This window comes from Aedes aegypti, chromosome 2 (genome assembly GCF_002204515.2).
Source record: "Aedes aegypti strain LVP_AGWG chromosome 2, AaegL5.0 Primary Assembly, whole genome shotgun sequence".
Lineage (NCBI taxonomy): Eukaryota > Metazoa > Arthropoda > Insecta > Diptera > Culicidae > Aedes > Aedes aegypti.
The window spans coordinates 433,487,645-433,504,497 of NC_035108.1; the positions used below are offsets into that span (position 1 = coordinate 433,487,645).

The 16,853-nt window shown below is 39.5% G+C and overlaps 1 protein-coding gene and 3 non-coding genes across 9 annotated transcripts in view; 1 reads left to right on the forward strand and 3 right to left on the reverse strand.

Annotated features, from left to right (window-relative positions):
- The window catches only part of LOC5575585 (disintegrin and metalloproteinase domain-containing protein 10), a 290,899-nt gene that overhangs the window by 165,873 nt on the left and 108,173 nt on the right, over nucleotides 1–16,853 (forward strand). For all 6 annotated transcript variants that reach the window (XR_002500943.1, XR_002500942.1, XM_021847790.1 and 3 more), the window contains exon 3: nucleotides 6,762–6,785. Coding sequence is in view for 4 of the 6 variants with exons in the window: in XM_021847790.1 (XP_021703482.1) it covers nucleotides 6,762–6,785 (24 nt within the window). In the remaining 2 variants the exon portion in view is untranslated. The remainder of the gene's footprint in view (nucleotides 1–6,761; nucleotides 6,786–16,853) is intronic.
- On the reverse strand, nucleotides 7,160–7,231 carry Trnad-guc. Its single transcript has one exon. It is a non-coding gene; the product is annotated as a tRNA-Asp (tRNA).
- On the reverse strand, nucleotides 7,805–7,877 carry Trnak-cuu. The gene has a single exon. It is a non-coding gene; the product is annotated as a tRNA-Lys (tRNA).
- Nucleotides 7,954–8,027, reverse strand: Trnan-guu. Its single transcript has one exon. It is a non-coding gene; the product is annotated as a tRNA-Asn (tRNA).

The window sequence follows — 16,853 nt, forward strand, 5'->3', positions numbered from 1 at the left end:
GTTTATTGATTGACCCACAAATCTATATCAAAATATGATCTGACAGATGGCGAAGGCTAAAAATAACCAAAAAGCTGGCCACCAGGATCAAACCCTCGACCTTGGGTTCTATACACAGGGATGCTAACCAACCAAACATGCCTTTCAGTTGGAAGAATAAGGAAATAAGAGCATGATTCTTTTCGCTTTCTGAGACTACTTTTTGCTCCTAGAGGTTGTCCTGACGTCGCACTGTTCAGACCCACCATTTTACTGATAAATGTGACTTGTTTCATGTCAATGAACTAAATTTGATCTTGTTTGCATATTTTCAGATGTTGAGCTATAGCGTTGAGATTTATAAAATTTTCGAAACATCTTTTCATTATCAAATGGAGATATGCGATCATAATTGGTTTGTTTCGCGATGTGATTTTGATTTTTCCGTCTGCCCAGGAAACGAGCTTAAGGGTTGTATGAAGAAAATAAACTAAAAATTTATAATAAACAATAATAATAATAAATCTTCGAGCTTTTTAAGGTCTGTACTCGAGAACAATGCAATATTTTTATCCGTGTGTAACTTTTTTGTCCGTGGGTAAAAATTGATGAAAATATGGGTATAACTAGATTGGAGTGTACTCGACTCTAGTGCACGACACTGAAGGTGGTCTTACATTTGAAGTCGAAATACGCGTGTCTGTCAAAGGCTACAAACTCTAGTAGAATTAAATGACATAGCACTACATTCGGTTTTTTTCATTTATTCAAAAATTCAAGTTCCATTTACATGTCGACAATAAGTAGGCTGTAGTCGATGAATATGTTTCATTATTGATTTGAAGATTCTCCAATCAAGAAAGAGGTTTAGGGACAAATGACGAATGAAAAAACGTCGAAAGACAATACGTTGAATTCTAAAACGTCGAATGGATAAAACTTTGAAGGACAAAACGTCGAAAGAAGAGAATGGGAAGGGAACCTACTTTTTTGAGGAGGATTTAGAGATAAAATGTCGAAAGACAAAACGTCAAAAGGGACAAAATATCTGTCCTTCGATATCACAGCGAAACAAAAATGACATTTTTGCTTGTCTCAAGGACCAAATTATGTGTCTCTAGTAGATTTGAGGCTGCTTAATCTGATACCATTCTCAGGAATGTTCCAGCACGTCACAATTTTTAGCTACAGATCGCCAAAGTTATATAAAAAACTGGTTTTGTTGATGTTTACATAAAATTTAAAGTATAATTTATCAAAGTTTTTTGTGAAATTTGGTTTAAATTGCATGATAAAATTAAGCTTAAACCGATTTTTTCAACATGCTTGTTGTCTCCATATACTTAACATTATTCGGGAAAATACAATACTTTTTTAAACCATAAAAAAATAACTTTTCGCATCGAAAGTATTATAAATTTTAAATTCTGTGGCAAATTAAGCAAATAAATCGCCATACAAGTAGGCAAAGTTGCATGCAAGTTGGCTAAAATAGTCAATTTTTGCATTTTCAACAGCCAATATCTCAAAAACTAGACGTGCTATGATATTTTTGAAAAGGGCAATTGATTCAGCAATCCTTAATTGTGTGGATAGGGGTATTTTAGTGCTTGAGACAAAACCGTGTTCCGCAGTGCATTTTGTCCCTTTAGACGTTATGGAATTCAACGTTTTTTTTTTTTTTTTTTTTTTTTTTTTTTTTTTTTTTTTTTTTTTTTTTTTTTTTTTTTAAGGCACTCCGTGCTCGTGGCCACTACTGTGCCGGAATCAGTTGATCTGTAGCTTCTTTATCGATACAGATCTATTTTTAACTTATCTATATTTACATCAACTTTCACTCTCACACCGAGCAGGTAGGAGAGAGCTCTGCTGTTAGTGAGGCTAGCTGCCTGCGAAGAGGGTCAGTTTGTCTCAGTCACCCATCTGATACTGACGGAGGATGAATGTGCTCCCCAAAGCACGCTCCTCCGTGCGGTGTCTTCTGGTGGCTGGACGGGTTTTTTTTTTTTTTTGTGGAGGGGCTGGGAATTGAATCCATGACCTTCCGCTTATGAAGCGAAAGCGTAACCTCAAGGCTACGGACCCCCCTAATTCAACGTTTTGTCTTTCGACATTTTATCTCTAAACCCTCTCCAGAAAAGTTCGTTCCCTTCCAGTTCTCTCCTTTCGACGTTTTGTCCGTCGAAGGCAGTCAATTTTTAACAGTGAATATATTTTAGGTTAGGAACATACTGCATTATAATTTCAATAATAATTTATCAGGTCTCTTTTAAGAGACTTGGTCACTATTTCAAAGAAAGTCTTTAAACAGAGTCGATTTTCAAGGGAAGATCTCTAAAGTCTCTGTTTGAAAATGGTCCCAAAAATCACAATTTGTTCAGTTCAATTTTGGTGAAAAATTTATAGAAAAAACATCAGATTGTTTGGGGATAAAATGATGGGAAACAATACATCGAAAAATCTCGTTCATGAAGATAATAATAATGGTAATAATAAAACGTCGAATTTCAAAACGTCGAAAGGGACAAAACGTTGAATTGTTTTTTTCTTCCGGAAAAGAATCATTCTTCCAAGAAATTGTCGTTCCCTTTCGATTCTATCCTTCCGACGTTTTGTCCTTTCGACGTTTTGGCCTTCGACATTTTGAAATTGGACGTGTTGTAACCCAACCCCTTCAGAGACTGCTAAGCGATTATTCCACAGGTTCTCCTGATTTTTTTTCTCGAAATCTTCCAGAACAATTTTCTTGTAGTGATTTCTCCAGGTGTTTCGACTGGAATAGTTTCAGGGACTGCTCCAGTAATCCCTTAAGAAAAAACCGCTAGACATTCTTGGACCAATTATCCCAGGAACTCGTCCAGAAATTCTTCTTGCGGGTATTGCTTAGAGGAATGTCTTTCGAACTGCTCCGAGAAATCCTTTAGCACTTCAACGCTACTACCTCCAGTAATTTCAACAGGAACTATCTCAGTATTTTTTCCAGAGATTTTTCTATTAATCCTTCTATCGATTTTTCTTGTGTTATAGAGTGTTTTAAAAAGCCTTTTCGACATCTTCCAGGAATACTCACAAAAACTCCTCCAGGAGTTCCTTCGCCGATTTTTCCAGTAATTCGTCCAATCCTTTTCATAGCCTTTTTCTCACGAAATCATCAGTGGTTTCTCCCAGGTATTGCTTCAATTATTCCTTCCGGTATTATTCTGCGAAATCTATAGAGAACTCTTCCAGGAATTTCTCAACAAATTCGACCAAGGATTCCTCAAAAAATTAGTCCCAAATTTTCTTCCTCAAGTTCCTCTAAATATTTTTCAAAAAAATCCTAAGTAAAATCTCCATGAATATTATTCTTTCAATTCCTTCAGAAAATTCTGCATGAAATTATACAAGGATTCGATTGAATATTTATCTTAAATATCTTGGAAATTTATTTAAAAAAATCCTCCAAGACTTCTTCAAGAGTCCATGATGTTTTTCAGAGAAACTTGCAGGAGTTGAGCAGGAATTTCTTCAGAAGTTTCATCAGAGAATGCTTAAGGTTTTTTTTAAAGGAGGCACTGTTTTTCAGGAATCACTTCTAAAATTTCTGATAAAATTTCTTGTCAATTGCATGCAGACATCAATGGAAGAATTGCAGAATAAAACTTTTAAGACTTTCTTTTCCACTGAACTCCTGGAGGAATTCTTGACGAAACATTAGGCAATTCTTTTGTTTCAAGTTTTACAGAAACATCGAAAGTCTTGAATGAAATCCAAGAATCCCAGAATAAATTCCTGGAAGATTTTCTTGATAAAGTACTGAAAGACTATTTAGAAGAATGTTTGACAAAATCTTGGTGGAATCTCTGAGCATACCCTTAGGAAAATTCAGGTTACATTTTTGAGGCTCGTAAAAAGATCAGTTAATGAGCTCCCAAATAGATCTTCGAAATAATTTCTGCAGGACATTTTGGAAAAATAACTGAACCATTTTCTAGATAATCATGAAAACATACAGACAATAACACGAGCAGTAATACTTGTAAGCCTAAGCTTTAATGACCGTACAACTCGTAGTTGCTACTCTGTAGTTGACTAGAATAATCGAAGTTGTACAAAGACCCATGAGATGTAGATGTAGATGAAGATGAACTCCAAATATAAATATATCTATAACGGCGGCGGCCACTTCCTTATGGTCATCGAGTAAGGGAAGGAATGTTAGTGTTACTAGAGACCGATACCGATATCACCTCTGCATCTCCATGGTTGTCATGCGAAGGAGTTTTGTTAGTGGGGAGGGATCATAGCTGCATGACCAGGATTCACCTTGGTATGTGATGCAATTCATGCAACCTCAGTACAAAAAAAACATTAATCAGTACTCTAAAACAACGTGAACATAGACTACACTTTTTGCGACGTGAAAGGTTATTTTTTATAATGATAAAAATCAAGTAAAGTAAAAGTAAAAGGAAACGTATGGGGTTTTTAATGTTAATATACAAGACTTCATGTCTACACTGTGTGGGACAGTGACGAACTGTTCATATTTTGTTAAATCAATTCATTCAAGTTACTTTCTCACCGTTCTAATGATAAAAAAGAAGCATATTATAATAAATTGAACATTTGAAATAAAAGCATGAAACGAGCTCACCAAATTGATCATCCATCCTTGACTGAACAGCTGTATGCTATACTTTAATCATCATGCTCATTTTACAAACGCAAAATATCACTCCGGCGATGCAAAACCCCGAACGCGATTGCACTCAGAACGCGTGCAAACTAAAACGAGAAAAAAAAACTTCGGCGCCGACGCAAAGAAACGATTTTTCTGCTTAGGCTTCAACGAAGCACTGCCCAGCAGAACGCGTGCCAAATAAACCGACTTATTTCAGCTATTGACTTCTTTTTTCAAAAACTCATCCGCTTTTTCACCAGCCGAATCTAATAATTTGCGGAGACAAAAGAACGAGACACATACATTTTCAACACATCCGGTCGCGTGCGCTGCCTACTGCAATCCTCAATAATACGAGCAGTAATACTTGTTGCGAAAAAAGCTCTCATTTAATAACTGTGGTAGTGTTCATCGAATATCAAGCTAAGATGTAGGCTTTGTCCCAGTGGGGACGTTAATGCCAAGAAGAAGAGGAAGAAAAACACTTGTTGTGACAAAGGAAGAAATCCGCAAGAAAAACTTGGAAGTATTCTTAGAGAAATGTACATAGGGTCGGATTGTCTATAGAACTCTTTTTAAAGCTCTTGTTTCCTAATTAATGTTGGTTTCTTTTTTTTTTTTGGATTGCTGTTCGATCCCTTTTTGATTCCTCATTTTGGTCTCTTTTATTAGACCTTAATGTTATTTGATTTTCTATTTTAAGGGGCAGAATCCGTCATTAATTTCAGAATTTTCAAGATTCCGTTCAAAATAAAAAAAAAGCTCGAAAATGTGTTCACTGTATCGTTTTCTCCAACCGAAAAACAGTGAACAAATTTTCATCGAATAGTTTTCAGTTTTGAGCAAAAAAACTGCTTTTGAAGTTTCGACTATTACGATGATTAAGATGACGGATTCTTGAACGTTAAGAACACACAATCGCTACCAACCCGGTGTAGGAAATCTTTTTTCTTTCTAACAGAGAATTTATTCTCTAAGGATCGATTTCTTCATTATGCCTTAAGCCGTATACCACTTTTTCCCATATAGTTAAACTAGGTTTAAGGCCTAAGCGGTGGTAAAGAAACCGCTTATGAGACTTCTTAAAAAATCTAGGAGTTGATCAGGTTACTTTGGAATTTTCAAAAGTTCCATCGAAAGTTACTTTATGATTTTATTTAAGAATGCTTTTCTAATTTTTACCGATCGATTCGGAAGAGTTATATTGGTATTTCTCTGGAAGATATCCAGGAAAAAATATTTGAAATTGAAATTGAAACTATTCTAAACGGAAATCATCGGAAAAGCTCTAGGGAAATCGATGGAATAATCACAGAATAAATCAATTAAGGCCTTTCTTGAACAATTTCTAGGAGAATCTTTGGAAAAATTCCTGATGGAATCTGATTCCTTTTCGTTTTCTTGGTTCTTGTTTAATTTTCTTATGGTCTCTTTTTTCGAACAAGAGGTCTCTAAAGTTAAAATTATCAAACCACTCTACCAGCCTTGCAGTTAGGACGTAACGCCAGAAAGAACTCAAGATTTTTAAAAATTCGATCATTATGTACCACCCTAGTGCCCAACCAATCTCGCAGGCTCCTAGAACAAAGAACCTTTACGGTTTTGTTTGAAACCACTCGTGTGTTCGCACAATTCGCAAAGGAAGCCATGGAGCAAGGATAGAATGCAACTCTCGGCTCCCCCTTATGAAGGAAAGGAGGGGGTGCCGTCGTCAGGCAGCATTAAGTGGAATAACCCTCTCGAGGAAGGTGCGAGGCTGACCGGCTTGGGAGTCAAATGTAACATAAATGGGGCGAGATCCGCTCGAGTGGAAGGTGGAAAATAGTGCATAAATTGTTTTTAATGTCGTTTCGGTTTCCCACATGCAAACGTGTGTGTTCCCTTCCTTCCGCCGGAGGGGTTATAAATTGCCCAGAGGGGGAAGGAAATTAAGTGTGTTCCAATGGTTCTCTTGGTGGTTCGGTCGGTTAGTGGCTTTGGGAACTCTTCTCCTAACGGGCAAGCAAACGTTGCAAGGTTGCTCTCTATTTTTATGCAGTTTAGACGTTCAGATGAAAAGTTCATTTCCGTGGTGTGGCAAGTTCTAATGTACTTTCTTTTATTGCTCTTCTATTTGCAGGCTACGTAAGAGAGACAAGGAAAGGTAAGTTGCGATCGTTTATGAACTGTTTAAGCAAATGTAAATCTTTTTAAGTTTAAGTTTTAAGGGCGTCTTATTGCCAATCTGAAAAGTTTGAGTATCTCGGGAATCCCATAAATAAATAAGTGTTGGATTGTCAATTTCACAAATAACTGTGCTGGTCACGTCCTTACGGTCATCGGGGAAGGGAAGGAATGTTAGTTAAACAACCGTTGTAACTAGACCGAGTATACCTCTGCATCTCCACAGTTGTCATGAAAAGAATATTGGGTTAGGAGGATAAGGTAGAGATCTGTGAATCACCAATGAAATAAATCAATTAAATCATATGCCTTGAAGAAAACTAAACATGTCCACACATGTGATAAAAATTTGACCTCCCCGACGGGGAATTGAACCCCGGTCTCCCGCGTGACAGGCGGGGATACTGACCACTATACTATCGAGGATTTCTCTTTGCGGTATTGAAAAAATCTAATCTAGAGTTTCCAACCCCGGGAAATGAGATTTCCGGAAATTTACGAATTTTACGGGTGATTATAAAAAAATCAACATAAAACTCTTGAAAGGATTGATTCAATGTTGGTAAATATTATACAAATACAAATACATATAATTTCAAAAAGAAAATTCCATCAAAATTGCATTATTTTAACGTTTTTGAAAATTTCACGGGATTCCGTAATTTTCCGGGAAATGACAACATTATTTACCGTTTCCCGGGAAGTTAAATCCCGGGAAAATGGAAACTCTAGAAAATTATTGGTCTAAATTAAGGTTTTTGGGCGAAAAAGTTTATATTTTTTGTAAAGCGTTTGAAACTTTCTTTACTTAATGTTTGTTATTATTACCCCACAAATCACCTTCATAAAGCTTGATGGGGGATCCCTCAATCACCGTAGGAATGGTAAACATTCGGGGAAATGGCATTATTGGAAGGAATGAGTTGTTTTGGGTTGAGTTTTAATAAATCACCAACAGAAACCCATTTAACCGTCGATAGCTCTCAAAAATAATATTCGCGCCCAACGTGGGGCTCGAACCCACGACCCTGAGATTAAGAGTCTCATGCTCTACCGACTGAGCTAGCCGGGCAATTCCACTATAGGTAATTGTTACCACAAATAAGAGCGGATCAATTAGAACCTGGTAATAAGTCTCCAAAATATCTCGCCCCCGGGTGGACTCGAACCACCAACCTTTCGGTTAACAGCCGAACGCGCTAACCGATTGCGCCACGAAGGCGATATCTTAAGTTGATAATGGAATTTGAAGGAAAAATGTGTGTCAAAATCATGAATTTTGAGTTATTATTCAAACGATAACCCCAAGTCCTCAAGAAAACGGAAGACAAAGCATGAGCTTCAATAAAATTAATGAGTTTGAAAAGACAAAAGAACATTCGATCGCTGTGTGAAGGATAGTCACCGACTGTATTTAATGAATTTATTTTAGTGTCTGGTTTCATGATGTTCATCGCACTGCTCAGTAATTTTCTCAAGATTACGTTTAAACTATGCGAATGCGAAGGTATAGAAAATAACAGACATGAACATTACTCATGATCAATATCTCGCATGAATTTTCAGCCATTGACAACTGATCAAACCTATATCAGAGTTGAATCCCCCATGTAGAGTACATTGTGAGTAAATTTTCACGCCAAATATGTGACCTACTCTAGCTCATAGCTTTACAAAAAACGACCTTTAAAACTGTTCAAAAGAAACAAGCAACTATCCAGCATAAAAAACTCAAGAAACCATATGCCACCTAACATTGTGTATTGTGTGCACCATATTGTTGTTCCATTTCTTTGGGGCTTTCGGATGCCCCATCAGAAGCTTTAATTCACTCTTCCACTTGAGAGCGAAGCGCTCCTTGGCAGTGTTATCTAGGCTTCGCACCCGCCTCCGACAGAAAACACGTATCTAGTCGTAGCCCGTTCACCACACACATGTTGTAGGTTGGATAGTTTATAGAAGATCGCACTGTGTCTTCCACTGCACCATTCAAGGTGCTGGCTACTACATACAGTACTGGACAGAATTGAGAATGGATTGGCAGGTTTCTCTTAATAAATGGCCAAGAAGGCTTAAGCCAATTGGATGTTGGCTTCTAGTGATCTGATTGATTTGAATTTTCGACCTCAACTCGAAAAATAACCTGATTTATTCTGAACTTAACTGAAAATTCACAGTATTTCGAATACAATTTCAATTAATTAAAGCTTCTGACATTTTTGAACAACCTTGACGTTCAATTCGTTGATAAAAAACGCCACAGGTTATTTACTCTTCACACAAAATGTTCCTGTCATTTCGGAGGGTACACGAAAAACAAAATTCATCCAAAACTTGAGTTTAAATCAAGGGGTGTTACAAAATCTAAAAAAAGTAGAAACATTTTTGAGCCAATACAATTAACATATTAAAATTGAACAAATATGTTGTTCTGCCTAAACTATAGCGTTCGGTGCAAAAATTGGGATAAGGCTTCTGAACCCTATTATCACGAATTCAAAAGTTTGCCGTTTTCGTCCAAATTGGAGATTTGCAGTACCGTAATCCGGGGTTACATTAATCATTTTTTTTTTTTGAGTATTTCTTATTTTTTTCATTTTACAATATAAATGTTACAAGTTTTATATTTTTAAAACAAGTACTGGCACCCACCGCTCCTAACTATATACTTCATTTTGCTTTTCGAAAGATTTAAGCTTGTTTAAGGCCGCACGGGACGTCATCATAATCACCCTATTCATTTCAAGAAGCAAATCCCAAGAACCACTCCATATATCGATGCGAAAATGTATCACTATGATTCTATATATGTAGTGCACAACCCGATAAACTTTCAGCTTTATCAATTCATTAAAACTCGAGATTTGCTTCCACACAGTTTTGATGATAATTGTTAGAGTGAGACGAAAGATAGGGAAAATAACACGGTCTCCCGTGTCCCCTTAAATAAATGTTTCAAGTGATTTTTTCATTCAGCTGATATGGGGTAATATTGATCGCCTGAGTAAACAACGTTCGGTAATATTGGGAATATCGTTACTTACGTTAGTAAATTACTTGTAAGAGTTTGGTCTTCATTTTTGGCTTCAGGGGCCATGATTTTAGCCCCTGAAGCCAAAAATGAAGACCAAACTCTTACAAGTAATTTACTTTTTGAGTTATTATAAATTTAATAACATCTTGAACCGCGGAATACGCCTAAAATTAGTCAATTTCCTAAAGAAATTCTACATTCTTAATAGTAATTATTTAATGTTGGCTAATTGAATACACTTATAAACGATTTGACCACGGAATCGTTTTCAGCGATGCCATATATAATATGCCATATATATTTAGCAACGACCGCGTTTTTCTTGATCACATAGTCTGCAACACTCATGCTAGAAATGAATTTTCGGTAATGTCAGTGAAAATGATAGAAATCATTGTTTCAAAAAGATGATAAATTTACGCATGAACTAAACGCAATTTTGACCAAAACCTTATTTTTTATTAGTTCATGAATATAAGAAAGAGAGGTACCATTCATGATTCGAAAATGTTTCACCAATAAATGTTTATTTGAACTTTTAACGAGATCAATGTTACCCCGCTGATCAATGTTACCCCGGATTACGGTAACTTGAAAGTTTGTGCTCATAACATTAATAATTTTCTGCTGTGTGAAGTTCATGTTATTTCCAAGCAGTGCTGGAAGTTTCAGATCAATCACAGCTCTAGAAGACGAGATCCAAATCCAAGCCTCCAAATATGATAATTTTGTATGGAAAAACAACCAACGCGTACATTTTTTTAAATTTGTTTATTAGTATCATTCCAAACATTACATTCATTTCTTATATCTAGGTTAGGGCGATTCCAAATTTTAAAATGTTTGAGAATCCAATCTCCCATATGTTCTTTACCATCCTTACCATAAAAATAGTGTTCTATGAAGTTTTCAGCTTTCTAGGTGATGATTTAAAGGTGGCCCAAAGACAATGTAGGTTTATATGAAAATTACTATGGAGAAATTTGGAGATATGTTCCAAACACGCTAGTACTGTAATGTAAGTACAAACTTATTATCCCATGGTAAAAACTCATTCTTAAAACCATAATAAAGAAATTTGCTGAAAAGAGAAATTCAATCCGACAGATAGCAGAAGAGATATTCATGAGTTTGTTTGCTATTATTTAGCTTAATATGAGATTATAGCCCAGCAAACATGTACAAAAGTCCTAAACAAAATTAGCTCATTTCATCATTTATTTAGTTAACATCTACACAGATAACACTGAATCAACAATTTCACGCCACAATACTCGGTTCGTGGCCGCATCTCTCCATCCTCTGTTCTGCCCCACGCTCGCCAAATCGATACGCACTTGATCCGCCCACCTAGCTCGCTGCGCTCCACGCCTCCTTGTACCAACCGGATCCGAAGCGAATACCATCTTTGCAGGGTTGCTGTCCGGCATTCTTGCAACATGCCCTGCCCATCGTATCCTTCCAGCTTTGGCCACCTTCTGGATACTGGGTTCGCCGTAGAGTTGGGCGAGCTCGTAGTTCATCCTTCGCCGCCACACACCGTTCTCCTGCACACCGCCGAAGATCGTCCTAAGCACCCGACGTTCGAAGACTCCAAGCGCTTGCAGGTCCTCCTCGAGCATCGTCCACGTTTCATGCCCGTAGAGGACTACCGGCCTTATGAGCGTTTTGTACATGGTACATTTGGTGCGGGCGTGAATCTTTTTTGACCGCAGTTTCTTCTGGAGGCCATAGTAGGCCCGACTTCCACTGATTATGCGCCTCCGTATTTCACGGCTAACGTTATTGTCAGCCGTCAGCAAGGATCCAAGGTAGACGAACTCGTCGACCACCTCGAACGTATCCCCGTCTATCGTAACACTGCTACCTAGGCGAGCCCTGTCGCGCTCGGCCCCACCAGCTAGCATGTACTTTGTCTTGGCCGCATTCACCACCAGTCCAACTTTTGCTGCCTCGCATTTCAGGCGGGTGTACAGGTCTGCCACCTTTTCAAATGTTCGGCCGACGATGTCCATATCATCCGCGAAGCAAACAAATTGACTGGATCTCGTAAAAATCGTACCCCGGCTGTTAAGCCCGGCTCTCCGCATAACACCTTCTAGCGCAATATTGAACAACAGGCACGAAAGTCCATCACCTTGTCGTAGTCCCCGGTGGGATCCAAACGAACTGGAGTGTTCGCCTGAAACCTTCACACAATTTTGCACACCTTCCATCGTCGCTCTTATCAGTCTCGTGAGCTTCCCGGGAAAGCTGTTCTCGTCCATGATTTTCCATAGCTCTACGCGGTCGATACTGTCGTATGCCGCCTTGAAATCGATGAAAAGGTGATGCGTTGGGACCTGGTATTCACGACATTTTTGGAGGATTTGCCGTACAGTAAAGATCTGGTCCGTTGTCGATCGGCCGTCAACGAAGCCGGCTTGATAACTTCCCACGAACTCGTTTACTACAGGTGACAGACGACGGAAGATGATCTGGGATAATACTTTGTAGGCCGCATTTAGAATGGTGATCGCTCGAAAGTTCTCACAATCTAACTTGTCGTCTTTCTTGTAGATAGGGCAGATTACCCCTTCCTTCCACTCCTCCGGTAGCTGTTCTGTTTCCCAGATTGTGCCTATCAGCCGGTGCAGACAAATGGCCAGCCTTTCCGGACCCATCTTTATGAGTTCAGCTCCGATACCATCCTTACCAGCAGCTTTATTGTTCTTGAGCTGGTGAATGGCATCCTTAACCTCACTCAAAGTGGGGGCTGGTTGGTTTCCATCTTCCGCAGTACTGACGAAGGCATTTCCTCCGTTGTCCCGTCCTTCATTGCCTGTGCTCTCAGCACCATTCAGGTGCTCGTCGAAGTGCTGCTTCCACCTTTCGATCACCTTACGCTCGTCCGTCAGAATGCTCCCATCCTTATCCCTGCACATCTCGGCTCGCGGCACGAAGCCGTTGCGGGATGCGTTGAGCTTCTGATAGAACCTACGCGTTTCCTGAGACCGGCACAGCTGTTCCATCTCCTCGCACTCCGTCTCCTCCAGGCGGCGTTTTTTTCTCCCGAAAGAGGCGGGTCTGCTGTTGCCGTTTCCGTTTATAGCGTTCCACGTTCTGCCGGGTCCCTTGCTGCAGCATGACCGCCCGCGCTGCATTCTTCTCCTTCAAAACCTCCTGGCACTCCTCGTCGAACCAATCGTTCCGTCGACTCCGTCCTACGTACCCGACGTTGCTCTCAGCTGCATCGTTGATGGCTGCTTTTACTGTTCTCCAGCAGTCCTCAAGAGGGGCTTCGTCCAGCTCACCCTCTTCCGGTAATGCAGCCTCGAGTTGCTGCGCGTATGCCGCTGCGACATCCGGTTGCTTGAGCCGCTCTAGGTCATACCGGGGCGGCCGTCGGTACCGTACGTTGTTAACGACGGAGAGTTTTGGGCGCAGTTTGACCATCACCAGATAGTGGTCAGAGTCGATGTTAGCGCCACGATAGGTCCTGACGTCGATAATGTCGGAGAAGTGCCGACCATCAATCAGAACGTGGTCGATTTGCGATTCTGTCTGCTGTGGTGATCTCCAGGTGTATCGGTACGGAAGGCTGTGCTGGAAGTAGGTGCTACGAATGGCCATATTCTTGGAGGCGGCAAAATCAATTAGTCGTAGGCCGTTTTCGTTCGTCAGCCGGTGGACGCTGAACTTTCCAATCGTCGGTCTGAATTCCTCCTCCTGGCCAACCTGAGCGTTTAGATCTCCTATGATGATTTTGACGTCGTGGCTTGGGCAGCTGTCGTACTCGCGTTCGAGCTGCGCGTAAAAAGCGTCTTTATCATCATCAGTGCTTCCGGAGTGAGGGCTGTGCACGTTTATTATGCTAAAGTTAAAGAACCGGTCTTTGATCCTCAACTTGCACATTCGCTCATTGATCGGCCACCACCCGATCACGCGCCTCTGCATATCACCCATCACTATAAAAGCTGTTCCCAGCTCATGTGTATTGCCGCAGCTCTGGTAGATGGTATGGTTACCTCTAAACGTTCGCACCATTGATCCCTTCCAACACACTTCCTGCAACGCTACGATGCCGAATCCACGGTCCTTCAGCACGTCGGCGAGTATGCGTGTGCTCCCGATGAAGTTGAGAGACTTACAGTTCCACGTACCGAGCTTCCAATCGCTAGTCCCTTTACGTCGCTGTGGTCTTCGCCGATTGTCCCGGTTCGTATTCTCTCGTTGATTATTCGTTGCTTCATTTTTTTACGGCTGGCTTGTAGGGCCTGACACCAACCCCCTAGATTTCCGGAGGACCATTCCCCCTAAATGTTCGGAGGACCATAGTGCGCAGTTTAGCTTAGAGTCCTTCTCTGGCACTCGGACGATGATCAGCCGCCCCTGACATGGGGAACAGACGCTGTTGTGAGCCGCTCCTAACATGGAGTACAGACGCTCAAGGTTTGCAGAAGCAAAAGCAAAAGCAAACCCCCCCTTCCCTGTCAGCATACGACCAAAGTTCCCACCGGGAGTTGGTTACCCGATCTTCCCTAAGGTTACTCGTACCCCGGCCAGTACCGCGAGGAGGTAGGGATAGGAGTTGCTGGGCAAGAGGCTAAGGACCGCACAAAGGAGTCTATTTTATTCCTTCAGGTACGCGAGGTACCAATGGTACGCCATGCCCAGCCATTTACCAACCAAAATTAGCTCATAAGGGATTTGTTTCTTCAGCAACATCCTTCATTAAGTTTTTAAGAATGTGTTTTCAATATGGGATGATAAGTTTCTACTTACATTACAGTACTAGCGTATTTGGAACATTTCTAATAATTTCTTCATAGTAATTTCCATATAAACCTACATTGTCTTTGGGCCACCTTTAAAGCACCACCTAGAAAGCTAAAAATTTCACAGGACACTATTTTTATGGCAAGGATGGTAAGGAGCATATGGGAGATTGGGTTTTCAAACATTTTTAAAATTTGAAACGCCCTAATCTAGGAGTTCTGTGTTATTAGACAACACTATCATCCTAATTTACAAAATTGACAAATTTAAAATTTAATTAAAATTTTGTTAACAACAGATTACATTTCATGTGCCGTAGCAGTTCAGATTTTTTACAGGTGAGTTGATTTCACTGCCCAGTGAACCACGTATCGTATAAGAATGTGCATCCAAAATCGCATATTCATGCGTCCAAAATCAGAATCGCACAAGATGCCAAATTAAGCGTTATCAATGTTAATACAAGTTGTATATAAATCCCCAATACGATCCATTAACGACAATCTGTGTTGACAACAAAACATGTCGTAAATAGTGCAACATAGAATCGCGTTATGCTATATAAACTGACAGATCATATATCAATCCAGTAAGCATCGTATGAAATCGCAATAACTTAGCAAAAATTGCCACCCAAACTTTGTATCTGCTGACGATGGGTCTCAAAGAACAACAAAGTATGCGTCGCTGTACATGAAACATGTATTGATATAGGCAAATAATCACTAATCCGATATGTAACCCTTGGTGGTACAGAGGTAAGGTGTTTGTTTCCTGATCTAGAGGTCCCGCGTTCGAGACTCTCTGGAGGTTTTTTTTTATTTCCATCCAAATTTTGTGGCATCGTATATATGATCGCAGAAAGTCTGAAAAAGTCGTGCCAAGTACGTATATCGCCTCCACTTTGGTAGGTATATAGCCTTTTCATGCATTCTATACGATTGAATTGGTTCATTTAGAATGGTGTATAACAAAAGTTATACCAACCAAAATGTTGACTGGGTGCTTATAAGACAAAAAAAAACACGTTTTCAATTTACTTAACCTAACTTATCCTAAATATATAACGCATTAATCGTGGCAATAGAAGATTGTAACGATTTTTTTCCTGAATTTATTAATTATTTTATTTTGACACTAGTGGATCCAGCAAACTTCGTCTTGCTATCAAGTGGGCTGTTGAAAAACGACATGAAACGTCCCGTACAAAATGTTAGTTTCGAAACTGTTTTTTTCCTACTTTTGCGTCAAAAATCCCGAACTTTTTACACAAACACATCGGAACACTTTAGGAACATAACATAGGAAGAATTTCCAAAAACCGAAAGCACGTTCTCAAGCCATTTCGTGACATACAAACACCACTTCATTTTTATTTATATAGATTTGTCCCAATGTTTCAACATTGGATATTCTATGTAACTCATTGGTTCTATACCAGAGAGGAAGCTTCAGAATCATTTTCAAAATTTTATTCTGAATTCTCTGCAGAGCTATTACAACAGCTAGTCCATATTGGTACAGCATACAATATGGCAGGCCTGAAAATTTGTTTGAATATCAAAAGCTTGTTCTTAAGACAAAGTTTTGATTTTCTATTAATAAGGAGATAGAGCAGAGTTTTCAAATTTCCCGGGAAACGGGAAATAAATTGGCCATTTCCTGGGAAATGTGGCGGCAGGGTTTTTTTTCCATTTGATTTGAAACAAGTAGAATGGGTACTAGAGTGATGCAAATTTTGAAATGTTGGCTCCCCTATGCTTAAACGATTTATATTATGGTAAATAGCATCCTCCCAAAGTACGAAATGGTTCGGAAGAAATTTGACTGTGCAGAAGCCATTTGAAGTTAATATGGAGATTACTATGGAAAACGCCAACTTTTTGTGCTCACGCCTCTATTTCTTCGACATAATATTTTATGGAAAAGTAAACAACCTCTGCTCATGTAAAATCCTTTCAGCTACAACTTTGCTGAAGACCACATTTTTATAGGACTTAAGGATAAATTGCTATTCCTAATCATAAACTAGGTTTGCATTTCGCATGCTTAATTAACTGCTCGGCAGGCAACAGTGGTGCTCCTGGCGGGTAGAATAGATCAAAGTAATCCAGGCTACTATGTTCTACAGCAAAACAGCAGTGTTGCTCTGAAAGTAATTGAATGATCATCTCAGCATGGTTTAGACTTTGTTATCAATAATAACAAATTATCCTTAAGTCCTTCCAAAATGTGGTCTTCGGCAAAGTTGTAGCT